At 45.1% G+C, this 26170-nt stretch overlaps 2 protein-coding genes across 2 annotated transcripts in view; both read right to left on the bottom strand.

Moving 5' to 3' along the window:
- LOC131258581 (uncharacterized) overlaps positions 1-17734 on the bottom strand; it is a 38068-nt gene extending 20334 nt beyond the window's left edge. The window contains exons 1-2 of the mRNA XM_058259930.1: positions 17635-17734; positions 13872-15223 (exon numbers count right to left, since the gene is read on the bottom strand). Coding sequence (XP_058115913.1) covers positions 13872-14308 — 437 coding nt within the window. The 5' untranslated portion in view covers positions 14309-15223; positions 17635-17734. The remainder of the gene's footprint in view (positions 1-13871; positions 15224-17634) is intronic.
- Positions 17735-19262: 1528 nt separating this feature from the next.
- Positions 19263-24809, bottom strand: LOC131258582 (general transcription factor IIH subunit 1). Its single transcript, XM_058259931.1, has 5 exons — positions 24723-24809; positions 22634-23168; positions 21106-22569; positions 20587-20762; positions 19263-20511 (listed from the first exon to the last, which is right to left on the bottom strand). The coding sequence occupies exons 2-5, from the start codon at positions 22785-22787 to the stop codon at positions 20386-20388; spliced, it is 1920 nt and encodes a 639-aa protein (XP_058115914.1). The 5' UTR covers positions 22788-23168; positions 24723-24809; the 3' UTR covers positions 19263-20385.
- Between the last annotated feature and the right edge of the window lie 1361 nt (positions 24810-26170).

Below are 26170 nucleotides of genomic sequence, written 5' to 3'. Positions count from 1 at the left end.
TTTTTAATCCTCTACTGTTTTTTTTTCTCTCTCAGGATTGTTATCAGCTTTCAATTATTATATAGTATGTCAATTTTCAGTAAACTACATTTAAAAGTCTACTCTTTTAAACTCAACCGCTTTCCATTTTTTTAGTTTCGTTGCCTTAAATTGCAGAGAACGTCCAAGACTTGCCCACAATGTTTGTTTCCCAACAAGTTAAACGGTAGAAATGATTACGTCTTAAATGAAATTAAATTAGACTATGATTACGTCTTAAATGCTTCGATTGCGCATCAAAGTGTTTAAAAAAGATTCGAATAGCACTTTTAAAAACGCACTTCGATGTTTAAAGCCCATTTTTTTCCATGATATTCCTCTTGTTTCCTATCTTTCAATAAAATTTTTAGAGATACATACATTCATCTTGATTGTAAAAGGGTGTCTCGTAAATGAGTCATTCGGCAAAGCCATGCTTGATGATTGTATAATTCGTGATTCATGGTTCAAGTTGAATTGAAGTATTACTTGGACTGAAAGTATTAAAAACTCATTTGCTTTCCAATGACACTTTCTAAGGCGATTAAAATCATACAAAACATTTCCAAGAATCAGACTTCTAAAGATGTCGGATGTAACACCTTCCCAATGGTTCATTGCACTGCTGACCGTCGGCGTAATAACACTGCACCTTTCAAGGGCAGTCCACGATCCATCCATCTTCACCGGCGTATGCATTGTGTTCTCGCAAGACGTTAATCACAACGCAATCTTCAGAGGTGGTGGAGGTGAAGAAATGTCATGGAGGGATAAAATGGCAACCCTTCCGGTCTGCGACACGCCCGACACAATACAATGCCGTGTGGCTGGGGGGAGCACACGGTAATCATCATCCACCGATAAGCCCATAAAGACTTAAACGGTACAACCTTTAATGCTCCTACACGGCGTACACGCAACAACGCAATCGCGGCGGCGTCGGCACACGACCCACATGTGGGAACAGGCACCAACCAAACAAAACCTTGTAACCTTCGGTTACGTTTGCCTTTGGCCACCAACGACAACCTTGCCACCAAACCCGAGCATCTTTTTCGGCTGAGCGAATAGCAATCACAGAGTGGTGGTAGTAAATTGTAGTACACAACAACGCAACAATCGTCGCCGTTCACTCGACACCGTCTTGACAGCCCTTGTTGTTCGTTGCAATTTACTATCAAAAATGGTTTTCGCAAGATAAGATTAGATAGAGTGGGCCCACACCATGCAATCGTGTGTTCCTCTCGAGTGGGTGCGGTTTTTTTTTGTGTTTGCTACTATTGTTATTACCTCTGCTACATCTCATTCAAGTCTTCTCCTTTGCCGTCACCGAAAGCATGTTTCGTAGTAGTTTCAACTAGATACGAAATCTACTAGCGCGGGTTGTGGAAAAATGTTACACACTTCGCGGAGGAAACGAAGGCGAATAATTAAGTCCCGTGTTCAGTCGCCCGATCAACAACACATCACTCTTTTACATCGCCAGACGATGGAGACAAAAATCGTTAAAAAGTATCTCCAATTTGTAGAGAAAACTCGCATAATGTCCGTGCTTTTGAATTCGGACAGTTTAAACCCGAATCTTTGCACAATCTTTGGCCATGACTTTACACACTTTGTGGTTGGCCTGGGTGAAAGGCTTCCGCAACGCTTCCCATGGTAATCATCTTCCCAAAAAAGGTGAAAAAATATCATATTACATGTCATCGGGGTACGGTGTGAGTGACTCTTCCGACGAAATATTGCTCCGCTACGCATCGAACCCGGGACACCCTTCGTTCGTTGTCCGTTCGATGTGTCAAAACCACAAAGAAAAGAAGGAAACATCGAGACCGCGATGGCGGAAGAGTTAAAAAAAAACAACCTCCCCATCTTAAGATCAACTCAACCCGGCTTCAAACCATTCAGCTCAACCACACGCACGCCACCAACCATTAAAGATAAATTATGGCCCCTCTTGTTGGACACGGACGGTGGATGAGACGCACGCGTCTTCTTCGCGCCTGGATGCACAGGAACCCAAGCCAAAAGCCGGAATCGGTCAAATTTGACGGCAAATTTGACGTCCATATTATTACCGCATATTTTTCTCCGGAGAACGCCGAAATTTACTTTCTCTTTGGCGCGCTTCCCCGGCGCTGTTTCCTGCGGCGTCTCGAGCGACCCGCAATCGTTGCGAGCCAATTAAACATATTAAAATCGCCTACGCAGCAGATGTCTGTAGATAAGCCTGTGTGTGGGAGTGTAGAAGCGCCGAGTGAAGTCCACCCCGCCGAGGAGGAGGAGGATGATTTCATCGTTCTTCGTGGGATCGCGACTGAAAATAAAAGTCACTTTCGCTGGAGGGTAGAGACACCAGAACTCCGTCAGCATTTCTGTGCCGAGAGAAATTGATCCCACTCCAAAAAAATGAGATCCTCGACAGACGATCACGGAAATAGTGAACCGTCCTGTCTAGAGGTACCATTTCTACGCGGTTCCTAGACAACCCGGCGACATTCGGTGGCTGGGCTGTTTTTGAATGGCATTCCAGCATAATTTTATTTTAATTTCAATTGTAGATAAATTGATATAAACGACGTTATTCAAACATCTCATGATTTGTTTTCAAGTATCACCTTGTAACGATTAGAACATGGACAAAAAGATGATGCGCATGGCGTAGCGGTACCGTGGAATCACACCACACTGGAGGTCGTGGGTTCGAATCTCTAAAGCGCAGACGATCAGCCAACAACTGATCTATAATATACCGTCAATAAGGGATGTTGTGCTATTCCTCGTCAGTAGGGATGTTGTGCTATTTTAGAAGAAAAAAAGGACAAAGCGGTATAACAAAAAATACGCCGTAAAATTATTCCCTTGTACTGATTGATACACTGTTGCAAATTTGGTTACATTGTGTGGGAATTTCTCTGTATACGGAACGATCTTTCTCTGCTGCAATCGATACATTTAATTGATTTTCCCAAGGAAAAAAACCTCGATACTTCCACGCCCGTCAAGTCAAAAGCAGCGGCGAATGAAAAATAAGGAAATCTAGCACAAAATTGGCCACGCCGCCGCTACATCAGAGACACAGCGGCTGCCACCAGTTGATCTCTCAACATGACGACGCGAAAATGTCAACATCCGTCCATCTTCGTCACCTGGGTCGCGCGCCCCCGGGTGTGCACGATTTCTCGCTGCCAAACGACACGGAACGGCGGTTGGGGAGCGACGAGAAGGAGGATCATTGGGATGGAAAATCAGCTCTCGAAATTCACGGATTTTCATCCGACAGTGTTCGTGTTTTTTGAAAGAGAAGAAATGTCTTTTTCCAACTCTCGAAATAACGCCGAGATGTGGAAAGCGTTACAGGTGCTCTCAAACGCGCGAGGATAAGGGACACACACACACACCTGATACTCGGCGAGGAAATCGATAGCTTGTCGCACCTTGACACGGCACGACGTGGAACTAATAATGGCACGGGTGAGTTTAAAATGATCACAAATGGAGCCGAACGGGGAGTCGCTGCATGGAATGATGGATGCTGGAAGACGGTAAAAAGCATGCATCCCCACTCATCACCGTTTTCGACGACATCAGATCCACCTTAAGCAGTAATTAGGGAGCACTCCCTCAAGAACATTTGAGGTGCAGATCTCTACTAGGGACATCATCTGCCTAGTCTAGTTTGTTTTTCGTTTACCCAAGTCCCAAGCACCCTCCCAAGGGCCCAAATTACTGTCAGACATCGTTACTAAGCTGGGAAATCAACACATGCCGGCAGCCCTCCGCCTTACTCCGCCGAAATTAGAGAAAACGCCGTAACTCTAGCACTTCCCGTGTACCGCAATTACTAAAATTTATTACGTTACACCCTTTGGGCGCTACCCTACGACAATGTCTACACATATTCCATCCATCTGGAAGCAACTAAAAAAGTAGGCCCCCCAACATGATGTATGGGTTGGGTGGCGGTAGTATATATCCTCTACACTACCGACCTACACACCCTTACCGCACCGCCGAAAATAAGGCGCTATAAACGTCGGAAAACTTAACCTCTTAATTAAGTTCAATTTTACTACCCATGTTTGCACAGGACGCGGAGCTCGGAGCTGTTTCGGCTCACTCGTTCCCCACGTCCCGCGTAAATGGAGGAAGCTGGTCGACGGTATTTGACATCATCAACTCTCTCATCCATCATCCCAACAGCGTGGAGTACACCTAGTCTATTGCCGAATGCTTCCACACCGTGGTGGACCGGCCTATGACGACGTTGACGCTCCAGACACACGTCGGTGTACGATAGCTGGCATAGCGGCAGTGGAGTTCCCGCTGAGGTTAATCGAATGGTCGGGAGCAGTGGTTCTCAAGCGAGAGTTTTAATTATTTCTTTTTTTTTTTATTTTTCCTGAATATCAACTTGCCCTATCCATACATGAGTGTTTGGTACGTTTGGAAAAAGAGGTGTCAACTAAATAAATTGGAATAAAAACATTGATTGTTGACATAAGTCTCAATTGAACGTAAGTGCCAAAGGTTTCTTATTTGATCCCTAATGCCCTGGCCAGAGCTTTTTAAGTTTTTCTGTCCCAAATAATTAAAGGGTTATTTTGCTTTTGAAAATTCTCATTACATGTCTACACAATCTCATTAAAATCTACTAGCACCAATATGTTGACATATAATAACGCAAGAGTCTACGGCAAGAATCAAAATCGTTTGATTTTTAATACAGAAAACTAGTGTTGTGCTTAACACGTTAAGCGCTACGTCGGCCCCGTGGGGCCGACAGTGTTCTTTCCCCTGAGCCGACGTCGGTCTGCTCGGACCGACAGAGCCCGTTGGGTAGGCCGGCGTTTCTACGAATCGCTGGCAAAACGGAAAGCAGTGCAATTTGGGCATAGCGCTTAACGTGTTAATGAATCTTTTGACGAGATTCATTCATATGAATCTTTCACCTAAGATTCATTCAGATGGATTCATGAATCTTTGCGGATTCGAATTTTCAATGCTTAATGAGTCTTTCGAAAACTTAATGAATCTTCATAAATCTTTTATGGATCTGTCACAAATCTAGCCGATTCTTCCATAGACGTGGACAATGCGCAAAAAAAAAAGTTTCCCTTAACCCATTTTTGGCTGGTGACGTTTCATCCGTGGGCGTGTCTTTAGGATTCATGAATCTCTCGACGAAAGATTCATGTATTCCTTATAAGGCAGAGATTCATTCAGATTTACACAACTCTACAGACAACGGAAGGTATGCTGGCATCGGTGACAGCCTCTATCTGTCCCATGGGCAAAAACGCATACGCATGCATGCGTAAAGCCCTGACCAGAGGTTAACGAAGAATATTTTTACCAGATTTGCATACATTTATAAAAAGAGAAATATTTAAAACTTCTTAGTAATAGTGTAATATTCTAAAAGTTAAATTATTAAATAAAATAGTTAAATTGTTAAATTCTCATACATCCTATTTACATGCCTCAGCAACATTGTTTAATAACTTTTATTCATTAAATTTAAAACTTAAAAACACTTCTATTATTTATGTCTTTTATCAGTCAATTGCGAGTGTGTCGCAGCGCTGATCAAAAATATAAAACGTTGAAAACAAAAGCATTGAGAATCCCTGGCGCTTGGGTTGTTTGCTGTTATTTTTTGGCGTTCAATTTGGTACCGCTTTTAGAGCACGTTTGCAGAAAATTAGTGTTTGTCACGCACCCTACAGAAGCACAAGAGGAAAAAAAAAACAACCAGATTGGAACTCTTGCGGTAGGTTTTGGTTTTGAACCATTTACGAAAACCGGACGACTCTGAGAAGCCTATGCGGTGATGTGATTGAGTTATAATGCATCCAGTTTCGAAGGGGCTCCATCGAACTAGAATGTTGGTAGTCGTAACAACTCGCGAGCACCGAATTAAGCAGGTGCATAAGTTTTCTTCAATAGGGAAACTATACGAGTAACAGGAAAATAAGTCATCTAAACCTGCATACGGCAACAGTCTACGGAACACAAGAGTGATCTACCGGTCATGTTTTGGAAGCGGTAACCTTTACCAAAGCAGCCTCGTCCTTTTTCGGCGCAAAGATTAGCATTTCTAACCACGCAGACCGGCAAAAGTACCGGCTCCGAGGGCCTAGACAACCCAAAACCGTAACGGCGCGAACGGTTATGAAATGTCGAACAGTCAACCAATTTGTAAAAACGATCGCATTTTGGCGCCCCGGGGGTTGGACATCAGCACCGGCCGAGCCGCCAGGGATGGGCATGTACCACCAACCCGGCTCTGACTGACAAGCGCATGTTGGCACACCACTTATCACACTTGCTTGACAAATCGATGCAGTGTCTCCACTAATGGACACACCGACAGACAGATCGCGACCTCCTCTCGCTCTCCCGCACTCGCGACTACTGACGCGATTCGTGTCCATATGTGCAGAAGACACGCGGGTGTGATGATGCTGAGACACCAGATTCCCCTCTTTGCTGATTGCTGATTTCGTACCGGCATCGCATCTCACCGTAAACGCGGATGTGCGACGGGCTGGTGGTGTTGCAGGGCAATGCAAGTGCAATAAAAATATCTTCACCCAACAACCACCGGCACCATCCCGAAGCAGACGACGACGACGACGACGAAGATGACGACGTCAGTCACTTGCTCCCGGACCAAAACCGGGTGTCCCTCGCAAAAAAGGCGCAAACTGTGCCATGCGTGATGTGGCCCGCAAATATAAAGAAAAAAAGAACCATACCGTGTGCTTGCGGTAGAGGCATGCGGTTTAGGCACACACATCTGCTGGTTGGCAGAGAATCGAAGCCCTTCTTGCCGCCACGTAAACACATGTAGTTCTCAGCGGTTCTGCTGCCCGGGTTGCATTAGGACCGAGAAGACCGTAGCGAATAGTTCGCGCGCGCAACAAACACGTCGCTCGTGTGTCAGCTGTGAGCCGCAAGTAAGGCATGTAAAAATCTTGCGGTCGACCAAGACGCGGATGAGGGTGTTGGGGAGGGGGGAAAACTATTTCAACAATTTACATTCGCGCACCGCACACCGAAAACCACAGGCCAAACATGGACGACGGTGCGACCTGTACCTGTGCTCTCCCGTAGAATTTGATTCCCTTCGACAACTCTTGGATATCAGTCATCTAGTTCAGAGATTTGTATGCCAGGTCGATCTTGTACTGTTTTGATACTACCTCCGCTGGTTATGTCCAAGTCAAGTATTCAATATTAGAATAAAGTTATGATCAAAATAATGAAATAGTGCTGTTTAGAGTTGTGTAATTCCGATTCAGATTCATGACTCTGAATGACTCTTTGCTTCGTTTACGAGATTCATGCATCTTTTAATGGCAGATTAATGAATCCCAAAGATTCATTAATGTTAGTAAACAGAACAGTAAAGCCCAAAAAAAGGATAGAGTTATTTTTTTGTCGCTTGATTCACGCCAAGAAAAGAATCAAGATTCATAAAAAATAATGAAAGATTCATGAAAATTTATTAGGATTTCGAAAGATTCATCAATGTTTTAAGACTCGAATCGCAAAAGATTGATGAATCAATCTGGATTAATTTTAGCTGAAAGATTCATATGAATGAATCTCGTCTTAAGATTCATAAGGCACAACACTAGTGCCGTTTGTTTTAGTGCACCAACGACGGTGCATATGTCCTGGAAATTAAGACGTATTTAGTTCTTAGCATAACATAAAACAAAATTAAACAAAACAGCGGAAGAGCAAATTGTTGAAAAAGGATCTGCGGAGATACGTATAAAATAATGGATGAGTCAATTAGAAATAAAGAGTTGAGAAGAATACAATGAAAAGATTTGTTGCATACAATGAAAAGAAATCGGAATCGCCAATAACAACTCAAGGCCCAAATAGGATATTGATAACGATCTCCTCTTCCATTCCAACAGCGCAGTTCAAACGTAACGTTGAGTAAATTTACATAAAATGCCACATTTTTGGACATAATACATCGTTTGACGTAGGGCTCAAGGGTGACAACGCCCAGTTCTTAGAAATCAGCCGCCCCCTGCTTATGTTGCTCGCGTTCGAAACCCTTTCCCGTTCCCGGAAACGCGCAACCACGCGGTAAAAACGTTCCGAAGAAATTGGGACAATGCTATTTCCGATTGTAAATGCCGCCGCCTTTGGACTCGCGACGCCGGGCCACCGTGGCGCGCGCGTCGCTTAACCAAATATAGATCTACGATTCCTCACAGCCCTACTCCAAACTCCCCCCCGGCAGCGTCGAGGTAACCGAGGTCTGCCGACTTCACATTTATTTGTTTGGTGGCGTTGAGGGCCTGCGGTTAGAAAAATTGTCAATAATTAATCATCAATAATTAATCATGCAAGGCGTAACGCGCCTCGAGCGACCGATCGGATTGTATATACCGATCCCATATAAAGTGACAGAGTAGGCATTCCTTTGACTTGTGGCGTCGTCGTCGGCGTCATGGGGCGTGTTTGTGTGTTCACGTTCGGTTGTCCTGTTGTTGACCGACGGCATATCTTTGCCGTGTTCGTAATATCATCCCCCCGGCTCGGTAGGGTGTGACATATTGGGATCGCTCAAATATCACGCCGCGATCTAGCGCCGGTTGAGGTTCTTAGTAGAAGAAGGAAGAGGAACCTTTCAGAATCTACTAGTGTCATAGATCACGCGGCACAAATCTGTGATCGACGATCGGCGAGAGGAGTCCTCTTCAAAGGAAGGCACATCCACTAGGCGACGACCTTCTAGAGCTTGCACCATCGCTCCCACGGTTAGTTGACTTTCACGGACTTACTATGCACTGCTTCCTACACTCTCATTAGCAAGCTGACAGCCATCCATCCAACAACACTCCATAGACAGCAGCCTTGCCGAGAACTTAGAGCCACAACTAACAAGAACCTAACCTTGCCGCATATGTAAAGTATAGCAGGCGAATGTGAATGGAGTGTCAAATGCAGTAGAAAAGTTGAAATTATTGCACAATCACACAGGGACGGCTGCGGCGGTTCGTGAGATCTTTTATTTTCTTTACACTCACTCAGCAGATCTCAACAGGTTCTTCCCATTCGCTTCGTACTTAAAATTCGTGCTCTGTCGCAACTGGTTCGTTCTGCCATTAGAGCCTCTCCTCCAACAAGAGCATCGAATGCGCATGGAACACCAACCCAGGGTCGTTCAAGCTCAGCTACTCGTGATCGAGCCATCCCACACCAAAAAGCCATCGCATTAAACATTTATAACAAAGACGCATGGCGCATTTTCTTGGCGGGAACATCGGCACCCTGGGAGGAATGGGACGCGGCACACCACCGCCACTCACTAAACAACCGATAATCAACAAATCAGTGACAGCACAATAGTGTGGCCACAACTTTCAGCCACTTTTCGGCGGACGCAATCGTGACCCGGCCAACCTTGGACGAAAGATACCAATTGAGGTTTGACCTCGTGACCTAATCGGAGTATTAGGAGAGTATGGCCAGCGTAGTCGGTGGATGAATTCTTTGTTCAGTCCATCTTGGTCCAATGGAAGAAGCCTCTTCTGCAAACAGTAGGTCATATACATTTAAATCAAATTGAAATTCCAAATCTCCAACTCCGATGCAACGGCATAACCACTTCAAAGCACCAAAACAAAACCATAACTGCTGAGGCGCAGAGATGCACACCCTTCAAAAAGGAACCATTGTTGTGCACGGGACCATACAATGCAGTCCATTGTAATTCATTAAGAGTCGTAAAAATTTAACCACATCCGGGGACGGATGCACTTTTCCCATCAAATAATTCATTTAGAAAATCCACCCGCCTCGTCGAGTTCGGGACATACGTGAGCTGCTCGGTGTTGCTAATCCGGCGGTACACAACAATGCACGTTGTTTCCCCCCTTTGGTTTGGGGCAATAGTCGGCGGCATTTGTGATTTCACCCAAAACCGTTCCCCTCGGTTTAGGATCCTCTTCTAAAATGGCAGTCATAAAGCTACGCCCACCACCGCAGTTGTGCTGTTTAAGCCGTTTACCGACCGAGACCGAACGTCCCAGAGGCAAGTGTGCTAAAAACCCACCGACAGCACACTGACGCCTATGCACCGAGAGTTCTGCTGGTGCAAGTGGGTCAGTATCCAATGTAAGAAACGTCACAATGTTTCGTTAACCGAGGGTGCATTGCGTCTGACGTGTTGTTACGGATACGGGGCGCAACGCTGGGGGCAATTTTGTTCAAACCATCGACAACAAACACATCTGTTATCGTTTAGCGGGCGATGTCGGAACTCTACGAGTTCTAGTAAACTTCCCTCGAAGAGCACGCACATGTGCAATTTAAACGTCAGAAGTCTAGTAAAACCTTAGTATCTACCCAAGAAATTACCAATCGAAGAGTGGATGTATTTGAAAAGCCCAACTTACTATACTAAAAGCTGATCCGGTCACGCATGACACCAGGCCATGTGGTAGGACTGAGAATAGAATAGAAGAGGAATCGGGTCGCAAAACGCCCACTTTGCTCCTCCGTCCAGATTCCCACGTCGTAATCCAATCAAAAGGTCGTTAAAAAGGGGGTGTTGAAATAATTCCAAGCTTCAATTAACTATCAAAACGTTTTTGAACGATGGAACTATGTCTTATGAGGGATGGTGGTATAAAGCAGAAAAAGGGTAAATATCATAATGCTTCTATGTGCCTATCAAATGCGAACGATGGCGTCACCCTGTGGTCACTGATAAGGCTAGCAAGCGAGATCCAAATTGAATTAGACCTACTTAGTTCAAACTGTTGGGTTATAAGCTGCCGAGTAGTTGTGTCATTCCAGAACTGCGTTGCATAGGAGCTGATAGGGGCTCTTCCAACTCCACAATCTGTTAGAACATCATGGGTAAAGAAGGCATACCGCATCAAGCGAATATTTATCAGTTTTTAAAGACAAACATCCAAACACAAGAACAAAACAGGGTAACGATGCTACACTTGCACGATGCTTGCAGGGATCGGTACACCGAGCACATATTTAACTAGTTGAGAGGGAGAATAAAATCAACGCTGTTCTTTCCCCCCCTGGTTGGGTTGATTGGATGATGCATTCTCAATTGAATTATGCTTGCCAAGACGGGCCAACCAAAATGGAGGCAACTAAATGGGCGTAAAACACAGCTCGACTGGGCGTGCGCCCGCCGTACCGAGTGGGCTTACGTTAAGTAGCATTACACATTCTTGCGGTCTGTCCACCTCTCATCTCAGCATCTCCAGCTGACGGCGGGGTCCGCTAGCTAGAATGCAACAATCCCCTCCCGAGAAGGGAAACATGCGGAGGCTAAAAGCCGAGTGGATAATAAAATGAACCACTCTTTTATTAACCTCATTTGTTTACGAACCTCCCGGGCAGCGGGTTAGTGGAGTGTGTGAGCACAAGTGGAACCGAAGAGGTTAACAACAGGTGTCTTGTTGAGAAAAAAAAAATGCCAGCTGGGGCATAAAGTTGACCTGCATTTTCCAGATATATTACATCCGAAAAAAACGAGTTTATAACTTTATCGTGTGACTCTGTTTGTTGCAGTTCGCGTTACGCATTTTTATCAAATTAAGCTATCATTAAGCAATTTGAATGCAAATTGGGTTTCATTTAATTAAAAACAATTGCAACTGCAAAAATATACTATTTTCAAAGTTTTATCGAGTACTTTTGAAACATTCCAAACTTATGAACGCAAGAATGAGGTCTCTTTTAACTTCTATTGCTTGTTTGCGGTTTCATAATTTTTCCTCAACTATTTTAACCGGGATAGAACCCCCAGTGTTAGCTCGCCTATCGCGTTCCATGTCGTTGATTGCACGAACTTTCCCGCTTTCCCTTTCTTCCTCTCCCAGCCCACAAGAAGCAGCTCCGTTGGGTCGTTCAACTTTACCGCACCGAAAATTCGATAAAGAGGGCGTCAACACGATGGGCGATACGTCGCGCTTCGTGAACCAGGCAGGCGTCTCGATGGAGTTGTTGGATGACTGCGGCAGGCGCAATATGTACGCTGCTGCCACAATGCAAGCCCCCGCTGCAGTTATGCGGTAATCGAGAAGGCAACGACTGCAACGCTCCGTCGATGCAACCACACTTGCACACCAGCGACGGCGGCCGTCGCTTTTCGTAGCAGCGAATTGAACCAAATGGCCACAAATAATCGAAATACAATTCAAGGGTTTGCTGCAGCCGGTTGGATGCCGAGGGTTGGGAAATCTCGGTTGGAGGAATCCACCTTCTCAAGAGTAGCGGCAGAAAACTGGCTGTTATATTGCTGTTGCAATTGCGCGTTTGAGTCGAAAAATGGTTCCACGGCTAACTAGACCAACTCAGCCCAGCCGACATGGACCAACGTTTCTGCAGTCTTTCGACGCTACAATGCGTCAGCCTTGGCGCCATGCCCGAATGCCAGCCACCGCGGAAGGTTCCCAGCGGCCAATGATTCAATTGCATCAAACGAATAAAATTCCTTTTCAGGCGTCACGAATGTTGTAATGCTGTAAGAAAAATGATTCACTATTAGTTTGCCAATCTTTCTCCAAAACACAATTAAATATTAATCAAACAATTAATCAACTGCTTCATTATCATTTTCCAAATAAGTCTGTTATCAGCTTCCCATCAACAAACCAACATTTAAAAAAAAATAAAACGAAACGAACATAATTCAAATTGACATTTGCTGTATACATGCTCCAGTTAATCAGAAGCCAATGGTTAACCCAAAGATATTCCTGGCTCACCGAAAGATGATTCACCGGAAGAAATTAGAGGAAGAGAATTATAAAAAAAAAGTCGAAAAATGCACTCACGAAAAAAAAACTGGATGAGTTACACACTACCGCCGATTATTTAGGTGTTGCGGTCGTACCCGACACCTCCAGAACGACCGACCGACCGACATGACACATAACTAGCTTGTTTATCACACCGTGACATCCTGTTTATCACTTCCCAATACTGCGACGGGGAGGCTTGCACGGGCGCGAAGAGTGCGGGGGGATGGTCACTTCGTCCGGTTATCTGCTTCGTACATGGCGGTCCCCGTCTCCGGCGGGCAAAAGCGTCCGGGACGCGGAGAAACGCGCATCACATCGGAAACCATGATTGAAATATCGTCACCGCAAGGCAGAAGCGAGTAATCGGACTCATGAACTGACGCTGGTTTGACCGTATCGGAAGTGCGTCGGAAGGAATGTCAATCGGTCGGAATATTTAACCTTGGATAGTTTGAATTCTGTGCTCAGCGTCGACACGCGACGAAGTAACGGTCATAAAGCGAGATAAAAATTTGGTTTTGATTGATTGACCGATAAGAGGAAGAATCCTCAGATAGAAGTTGTAGCTAGCTTCAGGAAAACTATTTACCAAGTTATAAATAACCACCAACGGTGATAATATGCTCAAGACTCCGTTAGGTGTTCCTTATTGAATAAGCACTAAGAAGTAAAATGTTCGAATAACAACGAATACTTTATGCAATTTAATAATCACTCTGAGCATGAAAGAAGGTTGTACAAATTATTCCGAACGAAATGATAAAAAGATTCGAAACCATCCTATTATTTGACGCATTCCAATTATTTGAGTTGTGGCAGTTTTCCGTTATAACTTTCAGAGTCCGTTGAATATTTATCTGATGGTCGAAAACATCCATTTAACGGCTAATCCATTTCCATTAGGAAAGAATTTGTCTGTACTTCATAATGTAGCGCATTCCACCTTTGATCTTTGTCATAAGATGAAGACATCCAAATTTAACAAATATGTGGAGATTGGAAAAAATCATATCGTTTGGATCGCCGTTTGCTGGCACTCACTTGTGGATTTTCTCCTGCTGCTGCACCTCGTCCACCAGATCAACGATCTGGAACAGTTCCGCCTCGCCATCGCGCCCAAACACGCCGCCCGGGATCTTGCGGAGGAACTTCTTCAGTACGCTCGCGATGGTATAGACCGAGTAGTTGTCCACGTTGACCAGCCGGCCCTGCTGGAGGAAGTGGATCAGCTTCTTCATGGCGCCCTGGTTGCCCGGCGCCCGGAACACGTCCTTCCGGAACGGGGCCTCCTTGTTCAGCTTCAGTATCAGCACCAGCAGCGGGCCGGGAATGTCATTCTTGCACACCTCCTCCAGCGGCACCCCGAACTTGACCTTCTCGAGCCGGTGCGGGTAGGGGGTACCGGGGTGCCCGCAGGACGTCACCACGCTGCCGAAGGTTGCCGCCCGCCGGTGCATCCGTTGCGCCCAGCTGGACATTTTGGGGGCGTGGGTTGTTGAGCGGAAAGTGGTCACGAACGCACTCGAACACGAATCAACCCACACTAGAAAACGCACACACTTGGCACACCTGTTTGCCCTCTCTAGGATGGACAAACGACGCGTTTCTTTGCACTTTTCCCACCTATTCCGCACACCTTCACCGGACGAGATTCAATCGCAAATGCTTTTTGAGAAGTTTGTCGTGTTATCACTATCGTCGTATTGGTTTTCCCGGGATTGTCCCTGGCACACGGAGATAATCGAACCTTTCACACTTCTTCCCCGCGGAAAAAAGGCCACACGTCGTAAATGACGGATGCCGGCGTCGATCTGTGGCTCACTGCTCACTCGTGGCTTTTCGCTTTCGCCACCAAAACCACAACCACCACCGCTGGCGGGATGCTGCTGCAGCTGCGGGGTGAAAGAAAACAAGCAACCTTTCGTTCCATTTTCCGTTTCACTGACCGATGCGCTACTTTCCACTTTTCTTCCCCTGCTCTTCGTTAAAAAAAAACGAACCGGCTCTCTGATTTGCTCGTAATTCTAGCTTCGAGGGAGGACGTTCCGGAAAACAATCAATCCGTGCAGTGTCCAGCAGCTGGTATTGGTCGGAGAAGGTGCCCGGAGGCTGCAGTAGCGAAAGTCTTTTCCGAAGCGACGGCGTTTTCTTCAAGACGTCGCATACATTTGTCCACGATCTCCGATAACCGTGTGATATCGTTGGCGGCAGGATGATGCACACCTCGGTGGCTTCTGCTGCCCTTGTTGTGTCGATATCGTTCGGTTCAACCCACTTTGTGCCAGCTGCTCGTCGCGGTTTTCCTTTCGTCGGAGGTTGCTAGCTTTTTTTCTATGGCCCGGTAATCTCCTTTCAAGCCTCACAGCAGGTCGGATGTCTCCGGTCGGCTGTGTCTGTGGAAAAACAACAACAAAAAAGGTGAATTAAGGTAAAGCACGATAGAGGAAAAAAACGGTGTCAGAGCCTTCTTTGACCGGGACAGATACGGTGAATCCTCGTCTTATTCCATTCACCTAGATTTTCAAAGCACTCTATGGAAAAACTCAAATCAGCGGACAATGAAAATGGCACATGAAAACACTTTTTCGATCTGGACGAGCAAACTGCATCCTTCAGATCACAGCATCACAATGCACAGGTAATTTTTTCGTTAGCATCTCTACTTTGCTACCACCTTCCGGCATAAGTTTACACTGTTCGCACTGTTCCACCTTTTTCATTCTTTTTTTTTTATTTTGGCCAATTTTTCTTCAACAGATCATTTTTCACCCGGAGGATGGACCGTCAGCTTTATACGCACACACATATACACACCAACACACATCATACCCGCTGCTGAAATATCTCAAGCACTTTCTCGCGCTCGCTTTTCCGGAATGCTTTCTCTCCCCGCGTGGATGGTGAGCGCTTTTCCACGATTACATTCTCACTTCAGGGGTCTACCGTATTCTCATTCCCGGTGTTTGCGGTTCCAACATTCGGAGCAAAATAAAAAAATCATAAGCCGCGACATGAAGATGATATCGTTTGCGACGGAAAGAATTAGACAAACAGGTTCCCAAATGGAAGAATGAATGCAAAGCACTAAGGAAAATCTAATCATCAAAGCATCAGTTGATTTTCCTCTAGCCCCTGACACCGAAAGGTTTAGATGTGCGTTTCTAAATTTGTTTTTGTTTTCTTGGAGCTATCGAATCTCCGTCCAAAATGCTCATAATTCCCTACTACCAGGATGATAAGAAACCAGGACCTACAGGATGCGTGGGAGAGTTTCATGTCGATGCCATCCAGGGGCCTGAAGAACAGACAGAAGAATCCTCAGTTACGTTGGATATTGAAGTGGTTTGCTACTTTCATCCATCCTTAGCAAACCAGAAAGCAAAAGTCTCCAGCCTTTAGTGTTCCGGAAGAAGGAACCTTTGCCTAATTGTCAGCCAGCTTCCAGCTCCAGCGAGTAGTTGTCCTTCACTTGATATCACTCTGCACCAACGACCCTGCCCTGGACCAAATTTTCCACACTGAGATCATTACCGAGAGATGGAAAAATGATTGAGTTTGTTTAATTAAAACGGCGACACACGCAGAGAGGTGGAGTCACCGTTGGAAAAGCGCGGAGAAAGAGAGTCGGAGAGCAAGAGACAGGCATACTGAATCAGACACTTTGGTCGTGACGGAAAACAAATGAAAATATCGTAAAATATGGCACACAAATGGCCCGAGAAAGACTTTCTCAATGCGATCGACTCGCCCATTGCTAGGGCGGTTCAGCACAGTTGTGTATGGTGGAAATTTACATTCTCATCCAAGTAACCGCCGAACTCTGCTGGCACATACTTTACTGCACATTTCACATACGCCGATGGAATTTTCCAACATCCCACGAATTTCGGACGGTAGAAAAAAAAGGGAACAAGATTCCACACATATCGAAGCGGGAGAAGGCAGACCACCACCACCCCCCGCACACAATACTCGCGCTGTAATGTGATTCAACGCACTTTTCCCTTCGCTGGTCGAAAACTTCTCCCCATCAAAGCTGTAGCTGGCACCACCAGCCGAAGCGCTGAGCCGGGAACACAATCACCTCTTTTCTTGCTTTTCTTCTACACGTCGGCCTAGCCACAGCGAGTCGGAAAACGGTGGTCACACGCGAGATCCGTGCCTTATATTTAGCCCGAAAAACACGGCAGAAGTAGCAGCAGCAGCAGCAGCGGCAGCAGCAACACCAAAAATATGTTCCGATTTTCACTCTCGCTTTTTCGTGTCAACATCGCACACGCTTACTCGCGTGCACGCGCAGCATTCTTTCGCGTGCGTTCTCTTCTTCCCATATAGCACACACGCACCGCGCTCACTCGCCGATTATTGCTCCGATGATATTCTTTTTCACATCCCGATCCGGGAGGAATTTGATGGGGTTCCTTCGCTTCCGTTTTCACTGCGAACCGCTCTACGTTTTTCATAACGGCCGCCCGGTAATTGCGCTAGGTGTGGACAGATTGGCACCACCGAGTGCTGGCGGTAGTATGGAAGAGCGTTCCATATTAGCCTGCCAACAGTTGTCGCCGAGCGATCAAGCGGTCCCTTTAGAAAAGGGCGAGATGATGCCCCGCGATGGGCTGCAAAAAGCTTCTTCGAAGAAAGGTTCCAAGCAGCCACCACACACACGGTTTCGTCGGTCACAAACCAAGCACGGGAAACCTCAGATTCGACTTCGCAGCAGTAGCAACCGAGCAGTTGTTCCGCCCAGGAAACAATTCGTCTATTGTTACCCGGATCACAATTGCACTCCACAGATACGTACCGTTTTTCCTTGCTGCTAAATTCTGCCTTTTCACTCCACCGTTCCGTTTCGCGCTTCCGTCGAAGACGCCGTTAAAACGACCAATCAGCTCGAGTGTACACAAAAGACTGGTATTTTGACAAAATAGTGTTGGCAGAATCGGGATTCGGAAGATTCGAAGATTCGATCCCTAGACGGATTCCAAAGATTCGAATCCCAGCTGACAGATTCTAAAGATTTGTTTCGATTAGGATTCGAATCAGATTTGATTGGTTTAGGACTCGATTTGATTCGATTTTAACTGGATCTTCAACTGTTTGAATCGACTCACAATGATTTGAGTTGAATTAGTACCATAACTAAGTTGATTTAACCGTCATCCGTTCAACCAAACCTACATACGTAGACGTTCAACCGGACTAGATCGACCGTTTTCGCTTCTTGGTTTCAGGGTGTCTGCATCAAAGCGGCTCTTGCTTCAGAAGGGCAGAATACACCGTTTCTTTTTATGTATCTTTATCTTGGTTTTGACTAGTACACAAATTGACGGTTACCGCTGTTGAAATTGCTAGTTGTTGCAGGTACGCGAGTGAAGTTGTCTCTTAACATTGTTATTAATTTGGCTCACCAGTGAGAATTGGTCTTACAACAAGTTTTTAATTCGTATGGAGCACTTTCATTGTACTTAACCATGAATTACAATCACATATAGCTTGGCGAGCGTTTTGTTTAGTTCGTTAAGGTAATATCCAAGTGGGATCATCTATTTGGTTGTAGTTGATGAGTTTATATTATCGTTCGATTAGAGCGATAGAGCGCTCCAATGTTTTTAACCAATTTTTGGTGCAATATAGTGCCCAGGGTCCCTAGACAAAGCTAAACTTAATTACAAGCATTACTTCGTCCCAGTAACCTCGGTTACTTGGTTTCGAAACGATCGTTTACGACAATGTAAATATGTTTCTTTTTCGACAAAATAATTTCAAGATTTTCGGATGCTTATTGCATTAAATATTATAAAAACTTTGTGTTTAAATTTACGAATTATACTTTATTTCCATCTCACAACTCTTCCACATGAGACAAACGTATTGTCTTCTGAATGTTCCAATCCTAACATCTATCAAAACTCCACCATGCACCGTTTACTCCAATCGTCAGCTTTGGAACACTTTCGTTGTCCTTTTGCTGATCGCCATGTTAATTTCCCGTCTGGTTTATTACTATTGTTTGATGTCGAACTTGGTTTCTATATTCTTGATTTGTGCTCACTCCATTCTATCCATGAATTCTACATGCTTCACAATCACTTCTTGGAGTCTTCTTCTGCGACACGTTTTGCTCTCTCTCTCTAATTGGTGGGTCTGATGATATCTATCAAAAGCCTCACGGAATTCCAAGTTTTGCTTCTTCTCTGTGTTTATGGATAGCCTATCATTATCGTTTGATTTTTATCTGCATTTTTTCAGTAACACTAGCCACAGCATATGCTAATTCGTTACACTTTTGGAGTTTTGGCTTTTTACGGATTGCCTTTTTGCTCAACCAGTTGCATTCATAGTTCGCACCACATCTCTTACAGAGGGCTGCCTTCCAGTATTCGCTCTTATCGCAGCTACGAGGCTAATAACTTGAACAAACAAAGCGAGTTTTATTTCTACATTTAGATTTTTCTTTTTATTTAAACTTGCTACGCACACTTCGATCAGGATTGAATCCATTGCGTGATCGGTACAGTTCTTCAAATTGTCACCAAGCACATTTTTGGGGGGGGGTACTATGTATTTTGAAATGTATTCCTTAGGCAGTTCAGTCATATTCATGTTTCAGGGCGTGCTGCGTACCACCCCATGGCATCATCCTACGAACACTTCTCGCGTGTAAATGGTGATGAAAATGATCAGATCAATTGAACGATGATATGAATCTGTTTTCGAGATGATAAGGATTCGCCAAGTTGTGTGATGCTCGCTAACCTTCCTCTGCTTTCTGATTCTGTTGATTTTTTGTTTTTAGCAAAATAAACATTAACCTTAACACATCATTCCCGACACTCTACTTTCGTTGGTAGCTTCGCATGTGTAATGATAATACTATCTCAATACCCCACACTTTAATCTAACTGATCGATCTTTTCCAACATGCGCTGGTAGAAACCAGTAGAAAAAAAAAGATCTCGATGGATTTTCGTACTCGCGCATCTCCTTACACTGTTTTTCCCCCCAACACGACCAACAGAATCATATTACAAACAATGTCAATAACAGCCGATACAAAAAAGAAATAATCCAAAGACAAATTGAACAAAACTATGAAAAAAGTTGACAATTTAAAACATAATTTTGTATTCTAACATTCAGTTTAGTCTACTCGACATTGGGAATGAATTAGCCTGCTCACTTCATCGCTTTCCTTTCGGAACCAAAAACCCTTCATGAAGCCGTGGAATACAGCAGAGTTACATACGGTTCAAGATACTCTCCATCAAACGTTCTCGCGCTACAGAGAGTATGGAATTGTGTGTTTTTTTTTGTGTTAATTCTTTAGGGAAGCACATAATAATGTGGCCGAGAACAATAGATGGATATTGGCGGTTGGTTTGGGGTGTGTCATGAGAACCGAATTGCAATACTGCGGGATGACACGCGGGTTTTGTTGGTTCACAAATAGGATGATGAAATAACGGCAACGGCACTGACGATAACCGACGCAGGGGGGGTTACACTACCGGGAAAAGGCGGAGCAGGTTGAGGAGGACGATGGAAATGAATGCTACCTGTGCGCACGACGTTGCCGCTCCTGCCAGATCGCGTACTTCCGGTCGGCCGACTGGAGGAGCTGATTTAAATGCTGCGTTAGCGAGGAACCCAACGGCAACAGTTCTCTCATGGCACGATCCTGGACAAGATAACACGGTAAAAAAACGGTTGTTATAAATAACGTTTGACAGAATATGTTGACGCGTATACGTACCTCGAAAGGCTTCAGCTTCACCATCGCGAAGCGTTGCAGTATATCATGCATGCGGGTCGCCTCGGACTCGAGCTGCGGTGTCGTCGGTGGGAAACACTTCCAGAACTCCTTCAGCAGCTCGAGCAGCGACAGGTAGAGATTGCGCACTTCTTTTTCGATATCCGGAGGCACAAGTTCTATGGGAAGCAGGAAGAAACAGTTAATATAAGCACATTGCAGTGGATGGAAAATTAATTGGCCTATGCACAAGCCCTCTTGTGGTGACGATTGCACACAATTTTCGCTCTTAGTATAAATGTCTTCAGTTTGTGATTTGTCTGTTTAAAGTACGAATTGCCGGCATGGTTCCAACTTATTGGAACTTGAATCCGGTTCGCGTGGAAATTGAAGTATGCTGTACCTTGTCGTTGACCAACCGCAACCAGAAAGCATAGTTGCAATTGAACACATTGGAACAAGGATTTAACAATATAAAGACTAAACAGAAAAATAAAAGGGACAAATTACAGTTTAACTTACGGGCAAGACTTTGTTCCTGGAAACCACGCATGAGTGCACCACCCGGGCTGAGATCGCCGAGTGCACTGACGGCCGCTGCCGGGCTGACCAACAGCTTGTGCGGCGTTCGATTGGCCCACGAACCGTTTGCCGCCTCCAGTATCATCGAATTGGTCGTATCGAAATCATGCAGTCCTACTCCTGATTCCTTTCCCGACTGCATCGAATCATGACCCAAGGCACCACCGCCACCGCCCGCGGCCGGAACCGGACCGTGAAGGTAGCGTTCGATTTTCGTGAGATTAAGCTGCTTAACCCGTTGCTGTTCGTCGTCATCGCCCTCCAGATCGTCGTAGGTAATTTTCGCCTGAATGCGAGCCCGTTTAATCGTTGGTTCGACAAAAACTCCACCGGACGCGGCACCGCCGTTCGAAGCGGTCGTTCCATTGCTTCTACCGTGGTCGGCGGTACCACCGTTCGCGAGGTGATGGTTGGACGCCGTTTTGTCCTTCTTGTTTAACCCATTCATCACATTGTTGTTATTGTTGCTGCCACTGTCCGTGAGACTGTTGTTGTTGAGTAGCTTATCCTTCCCATTGGCGGTACTGCCACCGTTGGCCGTGTCATTTGCCCCCGGGGTGGCCGAAAGAATCGACCCTATGCCAAGGTTCAGCGTCTTCACGTCGGTGCACGTTTTTAGCACCGAAAACGAGTGTTGATTGAACCGCTTGATCATGCTCTGGTGCACGATGTTGCCACTGTTAACTGTCTGCTGCTTGGCGGTGGACGAACTGCAAAAGCCCTCCTCGAGCGTACTGTCCTCGAACGCCCGAATGTCCAGCAGCGGATCGCCGAGATTCTCCTGTACCGCCACCCGCAGCTGCTGGTCATCGATCTTGCCGCACTCGGTGAAGATATCTTTGGTGCCGACGACCAACCGATCGCGGTGGAAGTAGTGCGATTGAAAAAACTTCGTCCAGAACTCGGCCTCGGTCATCTTGGCCGGGACGTGCTCGGTATGTTTCCGCTTCACCGCCGGGTACGTCTTGAAGATGCACTCGATGATGTCGGCTGTGAGATTGTAGCGAAGGCCATTGCAGCCGTCCGTCTGGGGTTTGATGTCGGCCAGAAACGCACCGGATACACCGATGTCCTGCTTGACCGTTTGCTCTTTGTTTAGGTAATCCTTGGCATGCCGTGCCCAGAACTCTTCGCTCGTAAGCACCTGCGTGATAACCAAGTCTTTGTAGAGCTGCAGCAAAGACGGATTTTCCGTCAAAATTCTGTTCTTCTCTTCGAGCTCTTTATCGATCTTGCGACGAAAATTGGGCAGTAGCTGTTGTAGCAGTTCCTTCACCTTATCCCTGTCGGCCATTTGTGCCGGTGGGCCTAGGCGATTGACAAAGTGGAACGTGGAACTGTTGCCATCGTGCAGTACGACCTGCAGTTGCACTTTCGGTTTGCCCTCGGGTGAAATTTTTTGCACTAAAAATGAAGATTTTCATAAGGGATATGCTACAAACGTAGGGTAAATAAATTCTATACATACTCTTTATGTCCTGAAAGCGATGCGACACAGCCACTGTGTCGCGATGTTCGGCGATCCAAGCAATCCGCTCATTCATGACGTACAACGTACCATCGCCCTTCTTGAACCGCACCTCGCCCATTTGCAGTAACACATCCTCGCGTGTGGTGGTCATCCTGACCAGGAGGGTGTGTGTCCAGTGGACTAAATCTCTAGCTGAATCAAAATACTCGCCGTGGTTGCAGCAGTTGCGTATTCACGCTTCAAGGAAATTTCCTTTTCCTTCGTTAGAAAACGTGCCAATGTGTGACCCTTGTTAAAGAGTGAATGTAGCAGCGCAAACGGCAAGAACAATTGACTGTTGGTTGATTTTCGTATGTCTCGCAGACGAGCCACACTGATTTCTAAGGCCAGTCGTAAGGCTTTTGCAGGTATTTCGGCTTCGACCGAACTGACGATAAGCTGATGTACTTGGTACAGACTCAATTCGCTTAGCATCCAAGCAGGCCGTTTGTCACAACCTCCTTCTAAGGAGGATGAAACTGATGAAAAATATCTGGAAAACAGAAACGAAATATCCATTGTTAGTTCGACTATCGAAATCTTAGCACTTTTTACTATTGTGAAGAACCATCTCGATCTCCAAGTAATAGTTTGACGTATTTCTTACATTTATTATGAATAGTTTTCATTTGAATATTCATAAAATTATGAATTCACTAAATTGATATTGTTTCGTACCATCGGTATCATTTTCAGCCTGTGAAATATGCCCGGCCTTTTACACACGTCTGACAAGGAAAGTGTTGAAAATCCGAACGTAGAAAGTGAGTCGCAGACTGCAGCAACGCGGCGTAACTCGACGCAGGAGAGGTCAATGATTTGACTGGCGTTTGCTTCCCTTTTTTTCGCATCATGAAAATATAGAATTCGCGTCCCGCGTCATGATGAACGAGAAAACGAAGTGGCACACGATGGCCGGGAGGTAAAAATCTGCCCAGGAGATATATCTGGCAGAATTAATTACTTTTCATAGCGAAGCGGAAGGATTTAGGAATATTTCTTTTTCTTATACATTTTCAAAATCCAACTAATGATCAACTGGATATGGAAAAGTGGCTTCTAAAAAGTCCTTCATTCTCCAAAATGTGATAAAAAAAGTATAGATGTGCCCCAAATCGCACTATTAATCTTATGAACGTGCTAATGCGCGAACGCTGCTCCGCGGATGTGTGAGTCATGATCACAAAAATTAGAAACGTCGTATATCGGAGCATTAATTCTTAGTTAATCATGTGCCATCTTGCTTGCCGGGAAACCTTGCAACTGCCGTTACCTATTTGCCGAAAGCCAAGCGATAGGATATTTCACTCAGATTAGTCATATTTCATCATGCGCGACGAATGAACTAATTAAATATTTTTTGTAAAAATCTATGCACTAGACATATCATTACTAGTCGAGCATTGATAACCTATTTCATCCCACTTCAATTTAATGAACGGTCGGGATATAAAGATGATCTAGTTAATGTTACACATAATGCAATCACAATAGCCTTCGGTTCCACACACCATTGTGCTTGGAAAAGATGCCAGCTTTGATAATCGACATCGCCTTCACTTTAGTTTTGCATAGATATGCGGTTCATTGGAAATTTCATAAATTCTTTCCAGAAATGTACAAACGATCTTCCGACATGCATTAGGAGAACATTCATGGAAATGCCTGCCACATTCGGTGCGAAAATGCACATAACATAGTTCGTTCGATTTACGAATTACCACTAAAAATGTGATTTACTTCGTCGAAAAAAAAGTCTTTCATAAAATATGCCTTCTGAACAAACACTTAAAACGCATACAACGAAATTCCACACGGTAGCACTTCGCACAGACGTGTACACACAACGCGCAGTCAGTCGCCTACCGAAGGCGACGAGCGAGCGTCGATGGCCGACACGCGGTCGGTGGCCGTAATGAAAAATTTTCCAACTGTATTTTCACCATAATTCCGGACGAAATTGCACTCAACTCCAGCGGCTGCTCGCTCGCCTGCCGTTCCGATGCATTTAGCAGTAAAAACCAGCCCGATGCCACCCGGTTTTTACCTGTTTTCTGTCGCTTTCCTACGGAGCGCCTATTCCATGATGTTTTACGGCCGCCATGTGCAATTTTATTCCGAGAGACCATTTTCATTTTATAGCCGCAACACATAATCACACCGCACACTGTCTTCAAAATGGTAAATTTAGAACTGACGGCTCTTGCGAGGACCGAGGGGTTTGACAGAATCAACTGGGTCACGAACACCTTCGTATGCCGTGCACCAACACATCCCATTCCTTGTACGGACATGTATCGGATACACATTAATACATACACAAAGGCGACCGAGTGTCATTTGTGTCATTTATGACAGCTCGGCGAAGTTTCTCGACTTTTCAAATAATGCGTCAAAAACCGTTACAAAAAATGTTTTTATTCAATATAATACAATCAAAATATAATACAATTTTTTTTCAGGATATAATACAATCTACCTATCGCTAAATAGTGTGTTAATAGAAACCACGGTTAAAGCATGGCACAGTTATACTAGAACCTGCGTATAAGTATTCTTCATTTGTAAATTTTCCAATATCAGCCGTGCTTCCGAAATCGGATGCACTCGAGTGCATCGTATCACTAGCTCTTTGCATCAATGGGGCATTTGCATAGGTGTGCTTTGTAGAGATGCCGATCAATGGGTTTTATCGGATCCGAACCATTTCCTTGGGAAAAATCACAGTTTGCCTGAAAGATGGGAGAAATGTGTAGAATGAAAAAAATATTACTTAAAATAAACCTATTCTGCAGTTCTCTTGAAAATACCGTGTTTTCTCCATCTAAAAAAAACAGCACAAGCACAATTACTATCCCAGATACTGGTCTACAATGGGACCCATTTATCGATTCATTCATAAACGAAAATCATCTGTTTCACGAGAGGTCCTTTCCAAACCGCGTTCGCAAACCACCGAAGCGACCCACCGCAAGCCCAAACTTCGGAACCACCGTGCGCAAAAAGTAGGCGAAGGACATTAAAGGACACATTCCTGCCGAGGGGATACTTCATTCACCGTTTGTTGATTTCTTTTCCCCCACACTTTCCCCGTTCGCGGACAAATAGACAAAACAAACAGGCACCACATACAGTTTGTTGTAAGTTTGTATGCAACAATGTTTACTTTTCACATGGCCTCCTCCACTTTTCTTCCCCACCATGAGAATTTCGTCCTTTTTATGCTGCAGACGATAGAACTTTTTTATTCACTCTCGCGCCTCAAAGCCTACGCGATTCTAAGCCTCTTTTACGAGTATTGTCAACTTTTTTCATGACTCCTCCAGTTTTCCGCATCGAAGCAACAAAGAAAAATCTGTTGCTCAACCGAGCTGCAAGTGGCGTGTCGAAAGGGGCAGAGCTAGTTTTGGTTTTCAGTTGACCGGATTGACACTATCCGTTCGCTTGCTGGTGCCAAGTCATGCAGAAATTGTCCTTTTTTTGCGCCTGGTGCTA

The sequence above is a fragment of the Anopheles coustani genome, chromosome 3, assembly GCF_943734705.1.
Source record: "Anopheles coustani chromosome 3, idAnoCousDA_361_x.2, whole genome shotgun sequence".
Lineage (NCBI taxonomy): Eukaryota > Metazoa > Arthropoda > Insecta > Diptera > Culicidae > Anopheles > Anopheles coustani.
The sequence above is the reverse complement of the archived record's forward strand: the minus strand, read 5'-3'. Positions and strand labels throughout refer to the sequence as shown.